This window comes from Gopherus flavomarginatus, chromosome 10 (genome assembly GCF_025201925.1).
Source record: "Gopherus flavomarginatus isolate rGopFla2 chromosome 10, rGopFla2.mat.asm, whole genome shotgun sequence".
In the NCBI taxonomy this organism is placed as follows: Eukaryota; Metazoa; Chordata; order Testudines; family Testudinidae; genus Gopherus; species Gopherus flavomarginatus.
The window spans coordinates 80,788,367-80,807,815 of NC_066626.1; the positions used below are offsets into that span (position 1 = coordinate 80,788,367).

At 58.2% G+C, this 19,449-nt stretch overlaps 1 protein-coding gene across 1 annotated transcript in view; it reads left to right on the top strand.

Annotated features, from left to right (window-relative positions):
• The first annotated feature begins 554 nt into the window (after positions 1 to 554).
• WNT10A (Wnt family member 10A) overlaps positions 555 to 19,449 on the top strand; it is a 49,272-nt gene continuing 30,377 nt past the window's right edge. Inside the window, exons 1-2 of the mRNA XM_050917127.1 lie at positions 555 to 616; positions 7,452 to 7,714. Of these exons, the coding sequence (XP_050773084.1) occupies positions 555 to 616; positions 7,452 to 7,714 (325 nt within the window). The remainder of the gene's footprint in view (positions 617 to 7,451; positions 7,715 to 19,449) is intronic.

Here is a 19,449-nt window from a genome sequence, read left to right on the forward strand (position 1 = left end):
CCCCGCACGCGCTCCGCCCGGGGCGTACAGGACTGGCAGCTCTGAGCACAGCGAGGCCGAGTGGCAAAGAGAGAAGCCAAGGGGGGGCTGGGTAGGGGGGCAGCCTGCCCCCTCATTCTGCCTCTGCCAGCGTCCTGCAGCTAGGCCCCCCTCCCCCGGCTGGAGACTTGGCTGGGGGCGGAGGGGCAGGACCCTGTCCACATGGAGCCTGAGCTGAGAGCAGCTCTCCCCCCTGCAAGCAGCCAGCGGCTCCTCGGAACTTTGATGTTCTCCTAGAGTGGGGGGCGGCCCTGCCTGGTCCATGTAGTTGGGGTTGTGTTGGGGGGTGGGGGGCTAGGGGCTGCCTGCGGCGAGGATGGCCCCGTCCTGCTGGGACTGTCAACCCACCAATCCAGGCGGGGGATCCCTGAGGTCCTGAAGCGCGGAGGAAAGTGCAAGAAGCAGCGAGAAGAGACAAGAACCAGCAGCAGCCGGGAAAACCACCCCGGGAAACCCAAACCCGAGCCCGGCGCGGCGCGGCTGCCAAGCCCCGCACCGAGCCAGCGGGACACAGGATGGGTCTGGCCCTGCTGCCCGGCTTCTGCCCCCTGCTTCTCCTCTGCCTCTGGCTGCAAAGGTAAGAGAACCCCCGCCGCGCTCGGGCCAAACTTGCCTGGTTTTAGCCGTGGTGGGACCCAGGCTCGTGTCTCGGCCCATGGTCCCTCGCCAGCGGCCCCGTGCACCCGGGAGCTGAGCCGCGCCCGCGCACTCGGGTCCTCGGAGAGGCGATGGCACCTCGGAGCCTCTGGGGAATCTCAGCGCGCTCTGCCGCCCCGGAACGCGGCGTTTACCCAGCTTGTCTCTGCTCTGCCCCTGATCCGGAGGATTATCTCCCCCGTGCGCTAACCGCCCCCTCCGCGTCCCCTCCCAATAATCCCTTTCCCTGCCTAGAGATCTGCTCCGCCGGGTGGCAGTTCTCCCCGGGGGGGATTTCTTCTCCTCGCAAGTGCCATGAAAGCCGCCTCTGCTCGGCCTGGCTGGCTGGGCCAGGCGCTGATTGGCGGAGCAGCCGGGCGAGGGCCTGACTCCCGGCTCGCCTCCACCGCCGCGCAAACCCGGACCAGCTTCCCTGGGGCTGCCCCGTGGGGCGCGCCGGCTAAGCGGGTCGGAGCCCAGCCCCTGCCGGGCCCACCCGGGCCGCAGCGAACCCGGCCAAGGGCGGATTGTCCGTCTGCTCGGGCTGGGCTCGCCGGGCTCGCAGATGGAGCCGAGCGACTCCTGTCCCGCTCCGAATCGGGTCCTCTCTTGCCGTAGCATACAGGGAAAATAAGTTCAGACCAGCTGTCCCGCCACCTGCTCGCGTCTAAAGGACCCCCCCCCACCCCCACCCCACCAGGCCAGGCTGGCTAAGGGGCTCCGCTCGCCCACCTGCCAACGGCTCACAATCGAGGGCTACGGAGGGAGTTTTGTCGAAGCAGAGGCCCAGGACTCCTGGGTTCTTTCCCCGGCTCTCCCATTGCCTTGCTGGCGGAGGTGGGCCAAGTTGTGTCCCGGGGTCGTTTCTAGGGTCCCATGATGGGGGGTGGTGTTTGGGCGGCTTCGCAGGAGCCCAGTGGCTAGTTCGAGCCCTGGACGGGCTGGGATTCACACGTAGAAGCCGGTGCATGTGGCTGCCAGGGCGGTGTTTCCTGGGGTTTATTAACACGAAGATTCGCAGGTCAGGGCAGTCCCCTGGGAGATTGTTTGCTCCCCCGGGCTGCACAAAGGGAGGTTTATCCACCTGTGCGGGGGGCAGTGGGGGTTCGGGAAATGCCCCGGGAGCCTGGCGCTGGGCCCCCCAGGTGGAAGCGCAGCCGGGGGTGTCCTAACTCCAGGCAGCTCGGGGTCTGCCCGTGCAGGGAGCGCTGCACCCTCCTCCCTGGAGAGGAACGGGGCGCCCCTGTGGCCACAGGAGCTGGGATGCCGGGGTGGGGTGGGGGGCGCTCCCGAAGGGCGGGGCCAGGAGATCCGAGCTCTTTTGGTCGGTAGGTCCCTTTCATCCCAAATCCTAGGGAAGCAGGGGCTGGGGGTGGGGAGCCGGCTTGTGCCCCACGTCCTGTACCCGGGGGACCCCGACGTTCCCCCCTTCGCTGGCCATGACCGCCCCGCCCCCCCGGCCCTTTCCCACATCACAGGCCACTCCAGGCGTCTTCCTTTGATCTCCCCGGCTGCCCGGCCAGCTGCCAAATTTCCGGGCAGCGGGCAGGAAAGGGTTAAACCTCCCCGCCCCCTTTCCCTCCTCTGGCTGCTCCAGCTCCTGGGGCTGGGCTGGGTTTTTCTTTCTCCCCCTTCGCACACAATGTGTTGACGCTGGAACGTGTGTTAATTAAAGCAGCAGCAGCCGCAGCCTGTGACCCGCGGGGCTTTCACCGTGAAATCGTGTTTAAACCCACTTAGTCCGGGGGGGCGATGCGGCAGCGCCGGGGATCAGAGGAGAGGATGGCAGCGGCGGTACATGATATCCAGCCTCCCGCCCCCACTTTGGATTGGGGTGGGGGCTGGCGCTGGCGGGGAGAGCATGGGGCGAAGGAAGAAGAGGGGCAGGAGAGCCAGGCAAACCCCCTGGAAGTCAGAGACGGGTGGGGCTGGACGGTTCTTGGCTTGGGACATGTAGGGCTGGACTGATTCTGATGTGACAAGTTGGGGCAAACCAAGAGTGACTCCAAATCAAGGTCAGAACTTGGGGAGCTCCCTGCTCCGGGTGTTAAGGTTGCGCCCGCTCCCCTAGCGACTTCGGTGGGGTCACTCCGGATTGGCCCCAGAGGGAGTTGAGCTCTGAGCCAGGCCCCACGGCACTGAAGGGGAGAACGGGTTTAGTCTCCAGGGGAACAAGCCTGGCCTGAGGGACAGACCTGATGGGAGACCCCCCTCAGGCCCCCGATGAGTTACAGCCAGGGCAGATCGTGCCCAGCGCCTCTCCAAGCAAGTCCCTTCTCCCTGCAGTGCCCCAGTCACCTGTATGGCGTCCACCCCTGGCTGCGGGGGCCTGGGCGGAGGGCTCGGCCTTTGAGGACACCAGTGCTGTGGGGCTCCTCTCTGGCTTTGGCGAATCCAGAGAAAGGCCCAAGTCAAGCAGCCGAGCGGGTGCAGAGGGACCCTCCAAAGAAGAAGCAAAGAACCTGGTCCAGGCCTGACTCAGCCAGACCCAGGGAGCTGGGCCCAAATGAGGCGCTCAGGCTCTGGTCCTGGCTATGAAGGGGTGAGGCTGTGCTGTCCCGACCAGACTTTCTGATGATGCCCCTCTGGGACCAGGATCCTGCAGTTGGCTGACCCTCAGCCCCCTCCGAATGTGCCAGGCCAGGACAGGGAGGGCGGCCTGGCCCCTAGTGCCAGCGACAGGCCTGGGCCCACTGGGGTGTGGCCCTAGAACTGCCGACCTGGGAGCCCCATGCCAAGGGTGGCTGAAATGGGAATTGGACACAGCCTGGGAACACGGCACAGAATGTGACCTAGGAGGAACAAACCAGCCCAGGCCAGGCCCGAGACTTTCCAGCAGGTGCCAGAAAGAGAAGCAGAGAGTCGCCTGGCAGAGTCCAGCTTGACTTTCAGATCCCTGGCAAGAGGGGCTCGGGCACAGAAGCCGCTGTGGAGTGGAACATGAGGTTCTGCCAGTGAGGAGAGAGATAGGAAATGAAGGGTCGGGCTCCGTGGTCACCTTTCGTGCAGCTAGCACAGAACAGTATTACCTGGCTGGGCTGCGACATGGACACCTGTCCCCCTGCCCCGCACCGGCGCCTCACAGCCCAAAGCTCAGTCCCTGTCTTCTAGGTGCTCCATGGGTCCAGGCTGGAGACCCGGCAGAACTCCCTCCCCAGCAGGGTATTCTGCTATCGAGGGGGAACTCGTCCAGACAGGGGACAAAGCATCCTTAGGGCTGGACCCTCACTGAGGGAGGAAGGACCATCCCAAACCTCCCAGCACCTGCTCCCCGTGCCGGGGCATTTCTCTGTCCGACCTCTGCTGACAGAGACACAGAGCACTGGAGATGTTAGAAAACCCAGTCCTACCACAACACGCACAGCTCCCCATCTGGGAGAGGGGGAGCAAGAGAGAGCGAACCCCCAGCACAGATGGCAGTCCTGTTGTTTAATGCACACTGGCAGGTGCCCAGATACCAGGGTGAAGGGAGTGGGACACAAACCTGGATCGCCAGCAATAGAATTTCAACAGGACACAGGGCTGACGCGTGAGCCCTGCATGCTTGGTCCACGCCCATCCCACAGGAGGCACAGGGCCTCAGGGAATCTGATCTTGGGTACAGCCTGCAAATCCGGGGTGACTGCATTGGAGCGGGTGAGCCCCATCACTGATTGGCCGTCTGCTTGGTTAATGAGCCAAAAGCTTAGGTGGCCACCCAAACCAGGCCTTGGTCTCTGGGGCTGGCTGTGCATGCGTCCCCACATGTCCTCCCATCATCCATCCTTCCACCCATCCTCATACACCTCCTCTACCTATCCAATCTCTCATATCCTCCGATCTGTCTCTACAAACTCCCTCTATCTAGCCATCCACCCATTCATCCCCATACACCCTCTCTGTCTGTCTGTCTGCATATACACCCCTAGAATCATAGAATATCAGGGTTGGAAGAGACCTCAAGAGATCATCTAATCCAACCCCCTGCTCAAAGCAGGACCAGTCCCCAATGAAATCATCCCAGCCAGGGCTTTATCAAGCCTGACCTTAAAAACCTCTAAGGAAGGAGATTCCACCACCTCCCTAGGGAACCCATTCCAGTGCTTCACCACCCTCCTAGGGAAATAGTGTTTCCTAATATCCAACCTAGACCTCCCCCACTGCAACTTGAGACCATTGCTCCTTGTTCTGTCATCTACCAACGCTGAGAACAGTCTAGATCCATCCTCTTTGGAAGCCCCCTTCAGACAGTTGAAAGCAGCTATCAAATCCCCCCTCATTCTTCTCTTCTGCAGACTAAATAATCCCAGTTCCCTCAGCCTCGCCTCATAAGTCATACGCTCCAGCCCCCTAATCATTTTCATTGCCCTCTGCTGGACTCTCTCCAATTTATCCACATCCCTTCTGTAGTGGGGGGACCAAAACTGGATGCAATACTCCAGGTGTGGCCTCTCCAGTGCCGAACAGAAGGGAATAATCAATCACTTTCCTCAATTTGCTGGCAATGCTCTGTAATGAAGTGGGACTGTTCTTAACGTTTCTTCTGAATACTGTGGGGGTGCCTCAGTTTCTGGCCGACACTCTGTTTCCTGGCAACTAATGACCGGGCCCTTTCCCCCTGCAAGGGGATGCTAAAGGTGTGGGAGAACAAAGAGATCAGGTGACCTCCTGGCCCGGGAAAGAGACAAAGGCCAGAGAGGAGGGGTTGGGGAGGTTTCAGTTTGGAGCTGGCTGGGGACGGGAAGTGAGGGCAGACAGAGTTGTCTGGTTTGCTGGCCCCAGAATGGACCTGTCTGAGGGGTCCCGTTCTCTGCACCTACAAGCTCTGTTTTAGACCATGTTCCTGTCATCTAATAAACCTCTCTGTTACTGGCTGGCTGAGAGTCACGTCTGACTGCGAAGTGGGGGGGCAGGACCCTGTGGCTTCCCCAGGACCCCGCCTGGGTGGACTCGCTGTGGGAAGTGCACGGAGGGGCAGAGGATGCTGAATGCTCCAAGGAGAGACCCAGGAGGTGAAGCCGTGTGAGCTTCTTGCCCTGCAGACAGTCTGCTCCGAGGGAGAGGAGGCTCCCCAAAGTCCTGCCTGGCTTTGTGGGGAGCAGTTCCAGAGCATCGCCCGGGGACTCCGTGACATGCTCCTATTAATACAGCCCAATATGGTGTTGACGTTCTTAGCAACAAGGGCACACTGTCGACTCATATCCAGCTTCTTGTCCACTGTAAGCCCCAGGTCCTTTTCTGCAAAACTGCTGCTTAGCCACTCGGTCCCCAGTCTGTCGCAGTGCATGGGATTCTCCCATCCTAAGTGCAGGGCTCTGCACTTGTCCTTGTTGAACCTCATCAGATTTCTTTTGGCTCAATCCTCCAATTTGTCTAGGTCACTCTGGACCCAATCCCTACCCTCCAGCAAATCTACCTCTCCCCCCAGCTTAGTGTCCTCTGCGAACGTGCTGAGGGTGCAATCCATCCCATCATCCAGCTCATTAATGAAGAAGTTGAATAAAACCGGCTCCTGCCCCTTGGGGCAATCTGCTTGATACCGGCTGCCACCTAGACATGGAGCCGTTGATCACTACCCGCTGAGCCCGACGATCTAGCCAGCTTTCTATCCACCTTATAGTCCATTCATCCAGCCCATACTTCTTTAATTTGCTGGCAATACTGTGGGAGACCATATCCAAAGCTTTGCTAAAGTCAAGGGATAACACATCCACTGCTTTCCCCTCATCCACAGACCCAGTTATCTCCTCATAGAAGGCAATCAGGTTGGTCAGGCATGATGTGCCCTTGGTGAATCCATGCTGATTGTTCCTGATCACCTTCCTCTCCTCCAAGTGCATCAACATTGATTCCTTGAGGACCTGCTCCATGATTTTGCCGGGGACTGAAGTGAGGCTGACTGGCCTGTAGTTCCCTGGATCCTCCTCCTTCCCTTTTATAGAAGATGGGGGCACTACATTAGCTTTTTTCCAATCATCCAGGACCTCCCCCAATCACCATGAGTTTTCAAAGATAATGGCCAATGGCTCTGCAATCACCTTGGTCAACTCCCTCAGCACCCTCGGATGCAGCACATCCAGCCCCATGGACTTGTGCTCGTGCAGCTTTTCTAAATAGTCCTGACCCACTTCTTTCTCCACAGAGGGCTGGTCACCTCCTCCCCATGCTGTGCTGCCCAGTGCAGCAGGCTGGGAGCTGACCTTGTTGTGAAGACAGAGGCAAAAAGAGCATTGAGCACATTAGCTTTTTCCACATCCTCTGTCACTAGGTTGCCTCCCTCATTCAGTGAGGGGCCCACACTTTCCCTCTCTGTCTATCTAGGTTCTGCTATTGGTTCTCTTCGCAGCCCTGTTCCACGCATAACAGGTGTCAGTCAGGTGACTTGGTGCATGACTCGAAGGTGCCCAGATACCGCGGTGATGGGCTGGGATAAGGTCTGGTAGGGAAGAGGCTTGTCGAAGCCTCTCCAAGGGAGGCAGAGCTGGAGAGCCCGTGGAAAAGAAGATGCCACTGAGGGTTTCTGGCTGCCTACCCATCCCCCTGTCCCCTGCCCCGACTCCCCACCCCGCTCCAAATCCAGCGCAGAATCGCTGGGCTGGCGGCGGCTCTCTCTGGGGCCTGGCTCCACCCGACGCCCCGGCTGCCTCCTCCCTGTGGGGACTTGCACTGCGTGGGTGGGGGGGGTCCCTGTGACTGGGTCTTTGCGGGCTTTCCCCTCCCCCCAGCAGAGCCCTGGCACCCTGGGCGGGCGAGGCGGCAGGGCAGGACGCTGAGCCTGGCTCTCCCTTCCCTTCCAGCTCCTGCGCCAATGAAATCCTGGGCCTGAAGCTGCCGTCGGAGCCGGTGCTGAACGCCAACACCGTGTGCCTGACGCTGCCCGGCCTGACGCGGCGCCAGCTGGAGGTGTGCGTCCGGCACCCCGACGTGACGGCCTCCGCCATCCAGGGCATGCAGATCGCCATCCACGAGTGCCAGCACCAGTTCCGGGACGAGCGCTGGAACTGCTCCAGCCTGGAGACCAAGAACAAGATCCCGTACGAGAGCCTCATCTTCAGCCGAGGTAAGGGCGGGGGCGCCGGCCCCCTCCGCCCCCTGGCACCGTGCGCCCTCCCCGGCCCTGTGCAGGGCACCCTGCGGCCTCGCACTCGGTGCGCTCCCCGGCCGGGAGCTACAGAGCCAGTGGGAACCCCACGGGGTGGCTGGGTCCTGCAGTCCCAGCTCGGAATCTCTTTTCTATTCCCACAGCGGCAGCCTGGTTCTTCTCCGCTCCCCTCTCCAGAGCACCGCGCCGGTCCCGCGCCTGCCCCCAAGCGTCCCTCCGAGCCCCAGCCCCGTTTGTGCGCTCCGAACTCCGGCAGAGCTCTCCCGGGCCCCGGGCTTTGTCTCAAGGCGCCTCGGAAATGCCGCTAGCTCTGGGGTGGGCCAGCAACAGCGCCGCAGGACAGGGTGTGAACGGGAATCTTGGTAGCCACTAGGAAGTGCATGGGGAAGGAGGGGATTGGGGGGACCGGATGTGATCCTCCACAGGAGTGTTTGGCCCCTTCAGTGGGGTGACCACCCCAACTCCTTACCTCCAGGCTCGGTTCCTGCAAGTCTGTACCCAGGGACGAAGCCGTCTGCCCGGAGAAAGCTCCAGCAGGTCCCGCTGCCGAGCAACACAAGGATCCCCCTGGCATCCGACTCCCTGCTCTGGGATCTCCCCCCATGGATCGGTCCCAGCTCCAGGAGAGACCCGCCCCCCACCCAGCCAGCCGTCCCGCGGGACCAGTCATTTGTCCGGTGGGGGGAGCCAGACCCGTCCTGGGGGGCTGGGCCCGGGCTGTAGAAGTCAGGGCCCAGACCCTCTCCGGGAGAGCTGCCCTTGCTCCCTGAACCCCTGTGGCTCTCAGCCCGCTCCGCTCTCACCGGGGTGCTGGGCACCCTGCAGGATCGGGCCCTTGGCAGCTCGCTCACGGGCGGTGCCCCCGCCTTGCCGGGCTCCACACAGCTCTCTCCAGGGCCTGGGTCCGGGGTCCCTGCATCGCCCGAGCCGGCACAGCCCGGTGTCTGCTTCCAGCCCTGTAGCCCCAGGGGTCCGAGGTCCCTCCCCAGCGGTGCACGGCCCCCAGGGAGCGAGTTTCAGGGTACAAGTAACGGCAGAGCTCGACTCTTCCTGCTCCCAGCCGGCGCTAGACACATCCGCGGCTGGGGCGCGCTGGGCTACAGCGGAGCCGGATTCCCATACACAGGAGACGAGCTGATGTGCAAAGCTCCCAGAAACCTCCCCGCGGACACGGTTGCATTAGTGGGAAAAACCCAAGCCCGTGGACCGCGGCAGGCCGGGCGAGGCGGAAAGACTCGGCTAAAGCCGGAGCTTTCAAAGCCTCCCCTCACCCGCTGTCTCCATGGGGAGACTGACCCCGGGTGGGAGGAATCCGGATTAGATCCGGTTTAGTCACAACGCAACGCTGAGGAAGCCCAATGGCATCCCAGGTCTGTAGCTAACCTGAGGGCCCAATCTCTCTCCTCCCCCCATTGCTGGCGGCTCGCTCCCTACAGCGCAGCAAGGGCTCTGGCCTCCGAGCACCGAACAGCTCCTGTGGCACCCCGGGATGCAGGCTGCAGCGCCCTGGCAGGACGGGGATGGTCCAGCCGAGCCGAGTCAATGTATTTCCTACTTGGTGCTTCGTTTGCAGCCTCCTCGGCCATCAGCAGACGAGCCCGTGACACCCGCCGGCCCGTTTGCTGCTCTCCCGGGCAGAGTTTCAGCGCGACAGGAGCGCAAGGGGCCCGGGGCGAGCCGGCAAGTTGTGTCGGGGGAGCGGGGCTAGAACTGGGCCGAAGGCTCCCAGCCCGGGCCGCGGGGTTCTGCCTTGGGACGGGGCGTTGACGCCATTCCTCCCCCGTGTGGAAGGGGCTGAGCCGGGTGCTCCAGGCCAGCCAGAGCGGGGCCCCAGCCGAGCCAAGGGACCGGGAGGACAGTACCGCCCATCCCCGCGTGTCTCTCCCCGCCGGGGCGCAGGGCCTGCACTTGATGGGCCGCGGCTGCTCTGACCCAGGAGGGCTGCGGATTTGTAATGACTCTGATCCCTGCCCATGTGCAGCCTTGACGCCGGGAAATGTTGTCGGGTTTGGGGCGGGGGCCGAAACTGGCGGTTCTCCGCGTCTCAGCGAACATCAGCTCCTGCCCGCGGCACGGAGCGGGCTGGGGCTTTGGCAAGAGACCGATAATCGGTTGCGCCCAGTGTCTCCCACGGGAGTCGTTGGATCCGGAGGGAACCTGGCCAAGCGCCTCAGAAGTGATCAGTTCTTTGGGGGGCCCCGGGCCTGCCCGCTGCTAATCGGGGCAGTGGAAGCCCAGTCACTGGAGCAATTGAAACCGGACTGAGGAGTGTCCTGGAGAACGACGCTAGGAAACAATCCTGCCCCTAGTCCTGGCTCTCAGCGCACCGGCTTGGCCACACGCCCCACCTGGCCAGGGGCTGTGCGCTGGGCTGGGCGGGCCAGGCCCGCGCTTCGGCCTCTCCGATTTCATCCTTCTCCCAACCAGGCGGACCCGCCCCAGGGACCCACCCGAGCGGGCAGGGATGGGCGTGGACAGCGCAGGAGCATCCTCTGCAGAGCAGGCCGGGGAAGGGGTCCACTCGCAAGGTGTGCGCGCTGGGGCCAGGCAGAGGGCGGGCACGCCAGGGGATCTCAAACTACCGCCGCGGCGCAGGGGCTCGCGGGCGGCTTTGCAGGCGGCTCCGACCAACCGGCCGGGAGAGCAGGGGGCGTTAATAGCCTCCCCAAGGCCTAGCAGAGCGGCCCGCGGGCGCTAATGCGCGCGGCTCCGCCGGGGCCCCGGCTCCGGCTCCACGCCCTGCCCCTCCGGGACTCCAGGCGCCCGCAGGCTCCTTGGTCCTAACCCGACGTGGCCGCGGCCGCGCCATCAGCTCTGCGGAGCTTGCGCCTCCCTTCCTCCCGCTGAATTATTTGCGGGATCCGCTCCGGCGCCTCGCCCGCTCCGAGTCCGACCGCCCCCGCGCCGCCCGGGGAGGAACCCAGCCGGGGGAGGAATGGAAGTGGATCGGCAGAGGAGCCTCCACAGAGAACAGCTGCGAACGACCCCCGGGCCTAACCCTCTCCCTCGCTCGGCTCAGACACGGCCCCGTCTTCCTAGCGACAGGTGCCGCCCGGGGGCTTTCTGTGGCCCCCGGCAGCCAAAGCCTCTGCCCGTTGGGAATGCAGCCCGCTCCCAAGAGCGGTTTAGGACAGGAAGTGAAGCTCCGTGCTGGGTTCAGCAGGGGAATAAACCACCTGAGCCGAAAAAACAAGGAGTCCGGAGGCACCTTCAAAACTAACCGATTAATTTGGGCATAAGCTTTCCTGGGTAAAAACCCACCGCTCAGTGCATCAGAAGAAGTGGGTTTTTACCCAGGAAAGCTTATGCCCAAATAAATCGGTTAGTCTTGAAGGTGCCCCCGGACTCCTCCAAACACGGCTACCCCCGATACTTGGCACCTGGGCCGGGCACTGGCCCCAAGGTGCAGCTGCACCTGGATTCTTGCCAAGGGAATCCTGGGATCTCGAGTGAACCCAAGTGGGCAGCACCTGGGGTTTTACGTGTCCCCAGGGAGATGGCACCTCCGCTGGCTTGGCATCCTTAGCACCTCTGGGGGCTGGCAGGCATGCACAGGGGGGTTTCCTGGGGAGATCTCCCATCCGAGGGCTGCCCAGACACAGCTCAGCAGAGCATGCAAGATCACAGCCTGAGGCGAGTGAGCGACTAGCAAATGCTTCTCCAAAACGTCCAGGGCCTCGTACTGGGCTCACCAGCCTCCTGTCTTCCTCTTCTTAACCTCAGCCAGCCTCCGGCACCAGGAACTCTCCTCCCCAGCTCCCCTCCCGGCCTCTGCCCCTTGCTGATTCTCCCCACTGCCGGGTCTTAGCAGCTCTGGCTCTGTCTGCTCGGCCTTGGCCTGCTTTCCGAGCTGGGAGAGATGCCCTCTCCGTGGCACCAGGCAGCACCGAGCAGGCGGCCGGTCCCACTGAGACCTGGCACTAGCATGAGAGAGCTGCTGGGAAGAACATTGTTTGAGATACAGGGTGAGGAGCCAGTGGGGCCTGATGGCTTCTTGGGACAGGTTCCTCCCAGTCAACCCCCAGCCCAACTGTTCCCAGCCAGCCATCCCAGTGGCATTTCTAGGGTACAGCCAGGTCTGGGAGTGGTCTCCTTCCTAGCCGAGGGGTTATTCCAGGGAAGGCATGTCTCACCAGGCCTGATACAGACTGAGGGGCTTGGGGGTGCCAGAGCCAGGTGGGCGGGGCCAATATCGGGTATAGCTTCTCCGTCGGCACAGGGTGCTCTGCCTGCAGACCGCGGCCTTCTTCATGGGCCTATGCGGGACAGGCCTGGTCCGTCGGCCTCGTGCCAGGTGACGCTCGCCCCGTCGACAGGCGCGTCTCCACTGGTTGTTGCGGGTCTCTAGGTATAGCAGCCACCCTCCATTTCATTACGGGTAGAGGGGATGGGGGAGGGGGAGGTGGCTCCCAGAACATGTCTCTTGTAGCATGGAGCCATGGGCTGGAGTAGGGTGCACACAGCCGTTCTCTGCCCCTTGCTGGAGACAGCGCAGGCAAACCAGGCAGGGCAGGGGCACGTAAGGCCTCAGCTGAGATCGGGGTCCCGTGGTGCAGTGTGCTGCACAGCCACATAGGACCTGATCCCAGAGGATTTAGGCACCTAAAGATGCTGACTGGCACCTGGGAGGATGTTCACAGGGGCCAAGGCAAGTTTGGTGCCTAATTCCCATAAATTTCAAAAACGCCTGTAGGCACTTTTCAAAATCCCACTTATCTGCTTCTCTGGGCACCTAAATCCCTTGTCCCTTAATGCTCACCCTAAAGAGCTTAAAATTGTCCCTTAATGCTCACCCTAAAGAGCTTAAAATCCAAATAGGCAAGACACAGGGGAAAGGGCAGCACAGAGAGGGTGCACTCCGTGGTCTCCTGATCCCCACTGCAACCCCCTAGACACTTGGGCCTGGCTCCACAGAGGTATTTAGGCTCCTCCTTTCCACTGAAAGGTGCTAGGGGTCTTTGTGGATCCAGGCCTGACCACCCTGAAGACAAGCAAACCGCCCTGGGCCCTCACTCCCGTCACTGCAACTGGACTGGTAGTGGAGAGCGGCTGCATTCTCAGAGCAGCATGTTCAGAAGGTGCATTGAGGCAAGTTCCGATCTGCATGGAGGAATTTAGTGTCTGGCATGTTGCCACAGCCTGGTAGGTTCACCTGCAGTTTAATTAGGAAAAGAGGGAGGGGGAGGGAAGAGGAGAGAGAACAGGAAACATGTTGCAACTGGCTGCATCCCCAGTCCTCAGAAGAGCCGGGCACCCTCTTTGCCCCTTTGTGTGGGCAGAACTCCTGGAGCGGGACAGCTCTTGGAAGGCCATTGGCGTGGCCCTGCTGACACCATGCGATGGGCAGGGTCTGGAGGCTTGGCTGAGTGCCCCAATTCCTGGGAACTTCTAGGAGCCTCCTGAACCAGTCAAACCAGACCAGAAATCCCAGGCGATTTGGGAGAGGTCCAGTGTTTGCTGTGTCAGGCTGGGAATGACACCAATCAGCCGTTCCCAGCCAGGTCCCAGGAGCATGGTGAGCCGGTACCAGGAAAGGTGATGGGAAAACCTCTGGAAATTGCTCCAATCTCAAAAAACTGGCCAGGGTTCGGTGGCAGGTTCTGATTGGTTCTGATGGTGGCCCAGAAAGAACCACAGCCTGTTAATGGAGAGAGGTGACTGCATGATTTCAGCTCTCCATCCAGCTCCACTTGGTCCACACCATGATGGTGTCGACACCAGCAGGAGGTCTAGGTCTCATCATGAAACACTCTAGTTTGACCCAAACAGGCCACATTGCATGCTGGGATTGTAGTCTCCACAGAGTCTGCATCCATATTAAGGAGGAAGACAGCGGTAATTGGCTCAGTTTAATGCAAATTAATTAGTGTGACCTTTTTATAAGTACATCAGATGCAGGAAGCTGGCCAAACAATCAGTGTTGCCACTGGATGATCGAGGGGCTAATGGAGCCCTCAAGGAAGACAAGGCCATTGTGAAGAAGTTAAAAGCATTATTTGCATCAGTCTTCACTGCCAGCTTTGTGAGGGAGATTCCCACACCTGAGCCATTCTTGTTAGGGACAAATCTGAGGAACTGTCCCAGATTGAGGTGTCAGTGGAGAAGGTTTTTGAATAAATCAATCAATAAATAAAACAGCAATAAGTGACCAGGACCAGATGGTATCTCCCAAGAGTTCTGAAGAAACTCAGATATGAAATTGCAGAACTACTAACTGTGGTGCGTAACCTATTGCTTAAATCAGCCTCTGGACCTGATGAATGGAGGATAGCTAATGTGACGCCAATTTTTTAAAAAGGCTCCAGAGGCGATCCCAGCAATTACAGACCAGTAAGCCTGACTTCAGTATCAGGCAAACTGGTTGAAATTATAGTAAAGAACAGATGGATCAGACATGTAGATGAACGCAATATGTTGGGGAAGAGTCAGCACAGCTTTTGCAAAGGGAAATCACGCCTCCCAATCTATCAGAATTCTTTGAGGGTGTCAAGAAGCATGTGGACAAGAGTGAGCCAGTTGATACTATATACTTGGACTTTCAGAAAGCCTTTGAGGTGGTGCCTCACCAAAGGCTCTGAAGCAAAGTAAACTGTCATGGGATAAGAGGGAAGGACCTGTCATGGGTCAGTAACTGGTTAAAAACAGGAAACAAAGAGTAGGACTAAATGGTTAGTTTTTACAGTTGAAAGTGGTAAATAGCAAGGTCTCCCAAGGCTCTTTATGGGGACCTGTGCTATTCAACATATTCCTAAATGGTCTGGAAAAGGGGGTAAACAGTGAGGAGGCAGATGATACAGAAATACTCAGGATAGTTAAGTTCAAAACTGACTGCAAAGAGTTATGAAGGGATCTGATAAAATTGGGTGACTGAGCAACAAAATGGCAGATGAAATTCAGCGTTGCTAAATGCAAAGTAATGCACATTGGAAAACATAATCCCAACTCTACATATACAATGATGGGGTGTAAATTAGCTGTTACCATTGTGACAAAGTTCCTCCTCTACCTTGGTGGGTCCTGTGCTTATTGGCAGATTTGCTCACCTCAGTGATCTCCCCCACAGTCTGGATCAACTTCTCCTGGGTCTGATCAGGAGTTGGGAGGTTTAGGGGGGAACCTGGGCCTGCCCTCTACTCCGGGTTCCAGCCCAGGGCCCTGTGGATTGCAGCTGTCTGTAGTGCCTCTTGTAACAGCTGCATGACAGCTACAACTCCCTGGGCTACTTCCCCATGGCCTCCTCCCAACACCTTCTTTATCCTCACCGCAGGACCTTCCTCCTAGTGTATGATAACACTTGTACTCCTTAGTCCTCCAGCAGCACAGCCTCTCACTCTCAGCTCCTTGTGCCTCTTGCTCCCAGCTCCTCACACGCACTTCCTCTCCTCTGGCTCCCCCTCCCTGACTGGAGTGAGCTCCTTTTTAAACCCAGGTGCCTTGATCAGCCTGCCTTGATTGGCTGCAGGTGATCTAATCAGCCTGTGTCACGGAGTCACCGGGCGATGCTCTGGAACTGCTCCCCACCAAGCCAGGCAGGACTTTGGGGAGCCTCCTCTCCCTTGGAGCAGACTTGTTCAGGGCAAGAAGCTCACACGGCTTCACCTCCTGGGTCTCTCCTTGGAGCATTCAGCATCCTCTGCCCCTCCGTGCACTTCCCACAGCGAGTCCACCCCAGCGGGGTCCTGGGGAAGCCACTGGGTCCTGCACCCCCACTTCGCAGTCAGACGTGACTCAGCCAGCTAGTAAAACAGAGGTTTATTCGATGACAGGAACAGGGTCTAAAACAGAGCTTGTAGATACAGCGAACCGGACCCCTCGGCCGAGTCCATTCTGGGGGTCAGTGAGCCAGACCCCCCACATCTGCCCTCAGCCAGCTCCAGACTAACAACCCCCTCCAGCCCCTCCTCTCTGCTCAGCCCCTTTCCCGGGCCAGGAGGTCACCTGATCCCTTTGTCTCCAACACCTTCAGCTGGCACCTTTGCAGAGGAGGGGCCCAAGCCATCAGTTGCTAGGAGACAGAGGGTCAGGCATTTAGGTGCACTGGCCCTTTGCTCTGCCAGATACTTAAGAACTGCCATGGGGACACTGAGGCAGCAACACAGTATTCAGAGAAAACGTTAAGAACATTCCCAGTTCGTCACATCCTGTCTGCCTTAATTGGTTGTAGCAGGTTCCTGATTACTCTAGTGCAGCCCCTGCTCTGGTCACTCAGGGAACAGAAAACTATTCACTCAGTGACCAGTATATTTGCCCTCTACCAGACTCCTGTACCCCACTGGTTTGGGTCTGTCACATATCCCTCCCCCCTGCTCAACACCAAGGGGCTGGGCAGCTTGGGAAGCCAGACAGTGCACACGTGACAAGCCATCGGCATTGCCGTGACGGCTCCCTGCTCTATGTTGCACATGGAACTGGAAAGGTTGGAGGGATAAGAACCACCTGGTCACCCTTGTGTTCTTCTCCTTGTTCCACTGCATCCATTGAAGAGGGGCATGGTCGGTCACGAGGACAAATCTGCGCCGAGCAAGTAGTAGCGCAATGCTTCCATGGCCCGTTTTATGGCAAGGCACTCTCTCTCCACCACTGCATATTTTTGTTCCCTTGGAAGGAGTTTCCTACTGAGGTAGAGAATTGGGTGTTCCTCCTCCCCGACCATCTGTGATAGAACGGCCTCCAATCCTACTTCCGATGCATCTGTCTGCAGGATAAATTCCTTGCTGAAATCAGGGGCTATCAGTACGGGGTTACTGCAGAGGGCAGTCCGCAGGTCTGTGAATGCTTCCTCTGCTGCGTCAGACCATCTCACCAGATCAGACCCACGGGCTTTCACTAGGTCTGTCAGGGGGCTTGCCCTTGTGGCAAAGTGGGGGATAAATCGTCAGTAATACCCCACTGCACCTAGGAATGCCCGGACTTGTTTCTTGCAACGTGGTCGGGGCCAATTTTGGATGGCCTCCAACTTGTTCACTTGGGGTTTTACCAGACCTTTCCCCACAGCTACAACTCCCTAGGCTATTTCCCCAAGGTCTCCTCCAAACACCTTCTTTATCCTCACCACAAGACCTTCCTCCTGGTGTCTGATAACACTTGTACTCCGTAGTCCTCCAGCAGCACAGCCTCTCACTCTCAGCTCCTTGTGCCCCTTGCTCCCAGCTCCTCACATGCACTTCCTCTCCTCTGGCTCCCCTCTCCCTGATTGGAGTGAGCTCCTTTTTAAACCCAGGTGCCCTGATTAGCCTGCCTTGATTGGCTGCAGGTGATCTAATCAGCCTGTCTGCCTTAATTGGTTCTAGCAGGTTCCTGATTACTCTAGTGCAGCCCCTGCTCTGGTCACACAGGGAACAGAAAACTACTCACCCAGTGACCAGTATATTTGCCTTCTACCAGACTCCTGTATCCCACTGGTCTGGGTCTGTCACACCATTCAAGAAAGATCTTGGGAGTCATTGTGAATATTTCTCTGAAAACATCCACTCCATGTGCAGCGGCTGTCAAAAAAGCGAACAGAATGTTAGGAACCATTAGGAAAAGGATAGATAATAAGAGAAAATATCATACTGCCACTCTAGAAAACCGTGGTACACCCACACCTTGACTTCCGGTTGCATCATCTAAAAAAGAAATTAGAATTGGAAAAGGTACAGAGAGAGACAGCAAACATGATTAAGGGTTTGGAACAGCTTCTGTAGGAGGAGAGATTAATAAGACTGGGACCGTTCAGCTTAGAAAAGAGACAAATAAGGGGGGATCTGATAGAGGCCTATAAAACCATGACTGATGTGGAGAAAGTGAATAGGAAGTTTAATTTATCCCTTCACGTAACACTAGAGCCAGGGGTCAGCCAAAGAAATTAACAGGCAGCAGGTTTAAAACAAACAGAAGGAATATTTCTTCACACAATGCACAGTCAGTCTATGGAACTCCTTGCCAGGAGATATTGTGGAGGCCAAAAGTATAACTGGATTCAAAAGAATTAGATAAGTTCATAGAAGTCCATCAGTGTTATTAGCCGGCTGGTCAGGGATGCAACCCCCTGCTCTGGGTGTCCCTAAACCTCTGACTGCCAGAAGCTGGGACTGGACAATAGGGGATGGATTGCTCGATAATTGCCCTGTTCTCATTGTTCCCTCTGGGGCACCTGGCATTGGCCACTGTCGGCAGACAGGACACTGGGCTGGATGGACCATTGGTCTGACCCAGTCTGGCTGCTCTTACGTTCTCCTGGTAAACTGTCAACATTCCCATGGTTGGGTCCAGTTTGGGCAGCCCATAGCATACATGGAGCCTGCAGAGATGAATCCTCCCAAGCATGAAAAGCCACATTGGAATCTGAGCTGCAGCTGGGGCTAGTGTTTTCAGAATTGCTATCAGATCGCGCTTGCTTCAGCCAGGTCTTTATGCCTGTGAACCTGGGGGTTTCTGTGGACATCGATGAGCCTGGCTGGGTCAGAGCTGTGGTGTTCTGCTGCAGTGTCCTGGAGAAGCTGATCTTCCCATGGCCTCTCTAATAGCCCCAGAGTCTGCGTAGGCTAGAGTTGTACCATCCTCTGTCGTCCCAGGAGGGCTCTGGTGACCCAGGCTGTGCCGTCGGGGCCAGAAACACGCAGTGTTGCAGCATGGCCCTGGGGCAGGTTTATTCGTGCTCTCCTGTGCCATCCACAAATGGGCTTCTGGGAAGTGCCTCTGCCAAGAGACAGGAAGTGATGGTGGCCGTTGCCTGCAGCCGTACTGCTCCCTGTTTCTGACCCCTGGTGGGTTCAAAGGTCAGACAACGTTTAAACAGTCCCATGCTCTCATCAGAACTGCGGTGCTTAGTGATGGCCAGGTGCCTGGGGTGCCCGAGTTTCCATGCTCACACCCCCTTTTTTCAGTTGATCAAAATTTTCCAAAACTTTCCCCTTTTGGCCTGCAATTTTTTCAGCTTTGGGCTCCATCCAAGTGTGAAGCTTTTGGGAAAGTTTGAGCAAAACTAGGCCTGTTGTTACTGAGAACAGGTCAGGAGGGAGAGACGTGGGTCTGCTTGTAAATGACCGATATCACCGCCGTTTTGAACTGCTCTTCCTCTGAAGCCAGTGGAGCTCAAAAAGGAGGGTTTGGAAGAGAACTAGGCCTGAGGGAGGAGAAGTACATGATGTGCTGGTGAATACTGCCCTTGATTAGGCTGGCTTGTAAGGGTTAAAAAGAAATCTTTGTTTGCAGATGCACTGGAGTTCATCTGCTAATAACAGTGATGGTGCTTTGCTTTGTAACAACTACTCCCAGCGTTCTCTGCAAGGAAAACTTCACAGCCATGGTGGCGCAGTGAAAAACATCCCACCGTTAAGCTTGGGCACCAAAAGAGGCAGGGCCCCGGGGCATGAGTTTGTCAGACCTTATCGAAGAGGCAGGGAGCGGATTCTGATTGCTTTTAAGCAGTGCCTTGTTAATTTGACACCGGCGCATATTAAAAATGAACGCAAAAATTGGCAGCGTGGCACTCCGCGAAGGTTTCACAGATGCACTTTGTTTCCATCTCATAAGATCATAGTGGCTTGCTAAGCAGACGGCAATGAATCATTGAAAAGCCACCAGGCTTTGTGAAGCTTGCTAAGTACACGAGAAATACACCAGGGGACATTTCCACTCGCGCGCCAGCAATCTAACCGCAGGCAGCAATTAGAGCAGCTTCACCTCCAATGGCACAACCATGACTGGCA